Source organism: Egretta garzetta, unplaced genomic scaffold (assembly GCF_000687185.1).
Source record: "Egretta garzetta isolate BGI_Z169 unplaced genomic scaffold, ASM68718v1 scaffold126, whole genome shotgun sequence".
Lineage (NCBI taxonomy): Eukaryota > Metazoa > Chordata > Aves > Pelecaniformes > Ardeidae > Egretta > Egretta garzetta.
This window is the reverse complement of record NW_009260128.1, coordinates 1,081,185-1,087,356: the sequence shown is the minus strand read 5'-3', so window position 1 is coordinate 1,087,356 and position 6,172 is coordinate 1,081,185. Positions and strand designations below refer to the sequence as shown.

General features: G+C 46.7%; 1 protein-coding gene across 1 annotated transcript in view; it reads right to left on the bottom strand.

Annotated features, from left to right (window-relative positions):
- The window catches only part of ZNF516 (zinc finger protein 516), a 62,950-nt gene extending 57,271 nt beyond the window's left edge, over positions 1 to 5,679 (bottom strand). Inside the window, exon 1 of the mRNA XM_035896946.1 lies at positions 3,653 to 5,679. Within this exon, the coding sequence (XP_035752839.1) occupies positions 3,653 to 5,558 (1,906 nt within the window). The 5' untranslated portion in view covers positions 5,559 to 5,679. The remainder of the gene's footprint in view (positions 1 to 3,652) is intronic.
- Positions 5,680 to 6,172: the final 493 nt, after the last annotated feature.

Sequence of the window (6,172 nt, the reverse complement as noted above, 5' to 3'; positions counted from 1 at the left end):
GGGGGGTTTTTTTTTTGTAAAAAAAGGGTAACCCCAAAAAAAAAAAAAAAAAAAAAAAGCAAGCCTCGAGTTGGGGAAGTGCTGAGCAACAACTCACAAGTGATTCAAACGGCTTTGGATGCAACTCAGTGGAAATTCAGGTACAGTTTGCTGGTGGCTTGAATGCCAAATAAAAACAAAGATTCATCTGGGGCAGGAAAACCTCGAAAATATTTCAAGGTTGCTCTTAACAGAGCAAATGTGCTCTGAGCCACCTTTTCCCACACGCTGTCACACGAAGCATACATGCATCATGCATATATCTTTCTATGACAGGTATCATGCAGTACACTGCCTATGTGACTCTAGAAAAGTAATTTTTGCCTCCTTCCAACAAGATGGAAAGCATTTTGTAGTCAGCTAGCTTACCCCCTGGCAGCTCATAAGCTGGGTTTGCAAACACTACCCCTTGGTACTGAGAAATCACTATGCTACTCTATCTACAGAGCAGGAACAAATTACCAATGTGTTAAGAGCAAAAAAGAGCCTACCCTGGAGGCTCTCAATGCCATTTCACATGCAAGGTACAATTCTTGCTCTTCTCCCAGTAAGCCCTATCAGTACTTCCTAGCCCCAGTCACCCTCAGCCCCAACCTCTGTTGGCCCTAAGTGACCACGGAGATGCACTGCCAGCTTCCCTGCCACAAGACACAGTGTGTCAGCGGGACTACTCAGATTATTAAGAATTAAACACACAAAGAAGTACTTTCAGCTGAGTCAAGGCCACAACATTCAATACTTGGCAGTCTCAAGGCTCTTTTCTGACCCAGGATAACACAGTAATGTGTCAGGAGCAGGGGGGGAGGGGGGGGCAGGGAGGGGAGGAGTAGTAAAGATACAAAAGTAAAAAAAAATACAGATGTGATATAACCTTATGAGTAGCACAAGATTTTTCTGACCACAGCCTGAGCAAAAATACTACTACAGAAGGCATGTCAGGAACAGGAACCGAGAGTGCTTCTTGCCTGCCTCCACTGGGGAGGGATGCTGTCCGTGGGGCTGGCATGTGGCTCTCGACGGAAAAGCTTCACCAGCAAGAATAACTACAAAAAGCCGCAGCAGAGGATAGCAAACCGCAGCACTTCTAGGACAAAACGTGCTTCAAGGCCATCCTGATTTTAGCAGGAGCGTACGCAAGGGCAGAATTTGGCCTGTATTCTGTACACCTTCAGTTTCTGTTCATAGGGGAAGGAAAGAAAGCCTCTCAAGTTAAAGCAGCAATCTGCAGAAGAGTAAAATTAATGCTACAGCCTGCTGGACAGCAGGACCCCAGTCCCTTAGAAAATAATGTAAGGGCATTGTCAGTACATCTGCATACCAAAAAGAGAAAACTAAGAAACTTAAATCTTGAACGCTGACCTACGAAAACTCCTGAAAAACCCCACCCATAAACAAAAAAGGTCCCAAAACCAACCAACCAACCATCTTTCTTTCGATGGTGATTTTATTTAAATAACCTCTATTATGAAGCAAGGGTAACATTTCTTTTGGTCTTAAGATTAAAACATGTCTTAGTAGCCAATTAACTTATTGATTAGTTCTTCAGCTGTGACATTAGCAAACATAAAAAGCAGCAGCCACCCTCCCGGCCCATCAATCCAAACACATCCATTTTCCAAGGTGCACCTTTATTTAGGCCCATCAATTTCCTGTTCCTTTACAGAAGATGAAGACCAATTTTGCACCCAAAGAAAGGAGTTTCCAGGAGTTGGCTAGTGACACTGGTTAAGCCAGTCACCTTCATTCCTGTGAGAGAAACTGCTGCGTGACTTTGACTCTCACCTTTCACTCCTGCAACAAGGGCACAGAGCTTGAGTTGAGGCACGAAGCAGGACAGGCGAAGAGATGAGATGGCTCCTCTTGTTAAAAATAAAGTGCTTAATACGGAGAGTGCATCAGAACAGCTTTCCTATTTGAACATCATGTGAAAAAGCATTGCGGTGTTTTCAGCTGGTCTCTAGAGTGATGGTTTTCCATCACAGCAGTTTCCGTATGGGCACTGTGCATTACACCAGTAAAACATGGCAGCCCCATTTAACTCCAGACAAAGCTAGAGTTTTATCACCGCATCTTCTGTCAACTCTACAGAGGTGTTTCAGGCGGCAGCTGATGGATTTTCACACAAAGCAAGTATGTACGCTTCATAAGAACTTTGTTTAAGTGTCCAAAATCCAACAGCAGATGGGAAAGTCAAATTCTGAGTCTTTTAAATGGGCAAGTAATCATAGTGAAATACTTAAGTCAGCTTGTTGCTAGGACTTTTTGGAGTTGTAGATTATGGAAAGGGCAAGAAAGCATAAAAGAAGTGGAGTTCTCGGTTTAATTTACATTTCTGTCCTAGTGTGCACCCAATTTGTCCATCGGGGACTTGATCCAAATTGTAGCAAAATTAAGTTTAGGGCCATTCTTGTAAGTTTTTAAGGACAAACAGATGGATTTAATTTTTTACAATTTCAATCCTTTGGAGCTCTCTTCCCTCTACGCCTTGCATTTTGAAAGTTACATTGCCAAGCAGTGTCGGCCCCAACTTCAGTTGTCCTAAAACCATGGAACTTCCACGAAAGAAGCTTAATGACAAAGAAGTATTTCCAAAATTGCTTCAAAACTTTATGAAAAACATGTAACTATTAATACACAATTCTGGAAAATGCTGCTTTGCTGCTGCGGGGTCTGTAGCCAGTAGAGAAAGCGCAACATTATATAAAAACCTGAAAGAACACAGCTAATTGAATAAACCCACCCTCTCCCACAATGGTGCAGATTACTTCAACTGCGATGGTCTTGAAAACGAGTTTAACTCTACAGATAACTATGTTCTTCACAACAAGAGGAATGAAAAAGAGAGGAAAACGTTATTGTTCACCAAATGGAAAACAAACAAAAAACCAGCGCAAGGCTGGTAAAGGAAGAATGGTTAATCTCACATTTCTAAAAGGTTATTATAAACAAAGAATGGTAAACAACAAAAATAAAATATAAAAAAAAGATACAAAAGTGCTTAATGGTGTTCTTTTAAATATTTACTTTGCTGCTGTTTGGAAAATAATTTGTTCCATTTAGTAGTGTTGGGCTCAAAGGACCGCTTTAATCCAGAGAGATTAATTATAGCCTTTGGAGTTATAAACACAATTTGGGAAGTGAGGCAGAGGAGAGAATCGCCTCTCACACTGGCGGTTAACAAGTTTATGTGCTTCAGGGCTACACCACACAGCCTGTGCCCTTGCTACACCTGCATGCTACAGGCAGAACAGTGCACGGGATGCCTATAAATCAGGAAAAAACAGCCCCCGAAATGTCCAGGGAAGACACTACCCTACCCTACAGCGTTGCCATAGGCAACTAAAATACTTCTCAGGTGTTCTTCACCGAAATAAAAGTTCACCCACGCCTTATGAAGACATCCTCTGATCTCGCTTTTATTACCTGCGCCAGAAACGACGAGTCGCCGCGCCGAGACAACCAGCAGGGCTCAGCGGGCGCGGGACCCCACCCACACCACCTTTAAACCTCTCGCATGCTTTCACACATCTCTCCGTCTGCTCATCACCGTGTCCCGTGCCCGGAGACACAGGGACCGCCGACGGCAAGCAGGGCAAGGTGGGAGCGATCTTACCTAGCGAGGGGTCAGCTGCTCCCTCCTCCGAGCTCTCCTCGGCTCCTTCCTCCCCCAGGCCGGAGGTGACAGAGTCCTCTGGGGCGGACGCGGAGCCGGGGGTGCTGGGCCCGCTGACGGACCCCGAGTCCCCTTCCTCGCTGCTGGAGCCGTAGCGGTCGGGCTGGGCAGCCGTCCTGCCCTCGCCGCAGCTCCTCCGCTCCTTGCGGTGCACCCGGGAGTGCAACACCATTTGGTGGTAGGTGCGGAAGATCTTCCCGCACTCAAAGCACTCGGTGGACTTGTTTTGGGGGGCCCGCCGGCCCTGCCGCGAGGCGGGGCGGTAGTCCAGGTCCCCCTGGGCGAGTGGGCAGCTCTCCCCCGGCTGGGCACCGCCGGTTTTCTCCAGGCGCCCGCTGGTGCAGCTCTTCTTCTTGGGGTTGCTGGAAGAGCTGGGCGAGTCCTGGTCTCGCTTGCGCTTCTCCTGGTTGACGAGGATATACTCTCTCTTATCCTTGTCGTAAGTCACATCCGCATCCGCCAGGGCCTCGTCCCATCCCACATACTTCACATACTCGGAGGGCTCTACTACTTTTCCTTTGGTGGCCAGCTGCCAAGCTTGGTAACTATTGACTGGATCCAGCTCGGCTACTCTTTTCCCAGGCTGTCCTCTCATAACTCTATCCAGCCCTACAGATGGCCTTAGATTGAGACACTGCAAGAAAAACTGCTTCGTTACCGAGGAGCTGAGGCTCCCATCAATTAAGCCCTCGCCTTTATCCTCAGCGCTGCCCCACTGCGCCCGGTAGTGAACAGCATTATGCGCTTTCAGGCTTTCCATGTTTGTAAACAGATTTCCACACTTGGTGCAAACTTCGTACAGAGACAGGCCCGTCACAATTGTCTCCTCCTGTATCACATCATTGATGGTGGCTATCAGCTCCAGATCATTTTTTGGTTTGTTTTTGCTCCCGGTCTTCGGGCCGTGCGACTTCATGTGATTTTTGAGAAACCAGGGCTCTTTGAATCTCCTGCCACAAATGTGGCACCCATGATCAAATGACCCCCTGTGCTTTTTCATGTGAGCTTTCAGGAACCAGGTTTGACTAAAGGCCTGGCCGCAGACTTCGCATGGAAACTCGCCCGCGCCCAGCTCACTCTTGCAGTTCTCGGTGTAGGCCTCCCCATTTGGGACCTGAGCTGTTATATGGTCCTTCTCTATGTGGTTTAAGAGCGTCTCCTCCCTCAGGGTCATGTAGCTACACAACCTGCACTTGAATGGTTTGTGGACCTGGCGCAGGTGCTGCTCCAGGTCCTTCTTCCTTTCAAATTTGTTTTTGCAGAAGGTGCACTGGTAAGAGGTCAGCTTGCCATCCTCCTCGGCTGGCGCCGCCTCCATGACCTCCTTCTTGCTGCTCCTCAACAAGATCTTGCTGCTGTCTACCTGAGCAGCACCGTTCAAGATCTTGTTGCAGGCAGACGTACTTTTAGTGGGGCTGGTGCACCCGCCGAGGCCCTCCGAAACTCCCATCTCCCCCAGCTGCGCCTCTCCCATCTCCACCTCGTGCCCCTGACTTAAAGTGCCTGTTCTGTGACTACGGATGTGGATCTTCAGGTTGCCCTTTTGGGAAGCTCTGTGATCACAGTACGGGCATTTGTAGGGCTTCTCGCCCGTGTGCTTCCTCATGTGCTGCGACAAGGAGCTCTGAAAAGGGAAACTTTTACCGCAGATGCAGCAGCTGTGGCACATGGTCTTGTCAGCATCCATGTCATTCTTGCTTAGCTTGCCTGGGCTGGAGGATCTCCGTAACTCCATTTCTGCCTCTCTACTACGATCCATCTGTATTACTGCAACATCAGGTGAGCTGGGCAGGAGGACAAAAGCATGTCCGGCAGCAGAGGAGGGCTGGACCACATTTTCAATCATACGGTTCTGCAGAGAGATGTTTTATTGCTTCATTCTTGGGGTAACGTTTCTCCTTTCAGCTGCTCAGGAGAGTCCGAAGCACCAATTTATTTCCGTGTGCTCCGTAAGCAGATGGCATAGATCACCTGAAACAAAAACAAAATGACACAAATGTACAGAAATTCTGTATGTAGATTCTTAAATATATGTAAACCTATTCATATTTTTAATTCAACAGCTTCCATCACTCGCCCCACATTCAGCAGCGTACTGTGCTACAATGTATTGCACCAAAAAAAAGCGCAGCTCCTCCCTTTGCTGATACTCTAGACTTCAATGGCAAGCATCATTAATGAACAAGTAAAATCCAAAAAAGAGCAAACATCCATTTCCATACACTGACATCACAGTGTCTTTTAAAAAGTGAAAACTTAACAAATATTTTTTTTTGTTTTAAAACCAGGCAGAAGTGGCTAAAAATACACCTTAAATGAGGAAAACATTTTTTGAGAGGGTTATTACACTTTAAATCTGTGGCTTTACCGTCATGTGTAATTTCATGTAAAATACTTACTTGCCAAAGATAAAAGGCTTTCCTAGAGACTTTAGCAAGTATCATATTCCTGTTGGCAACT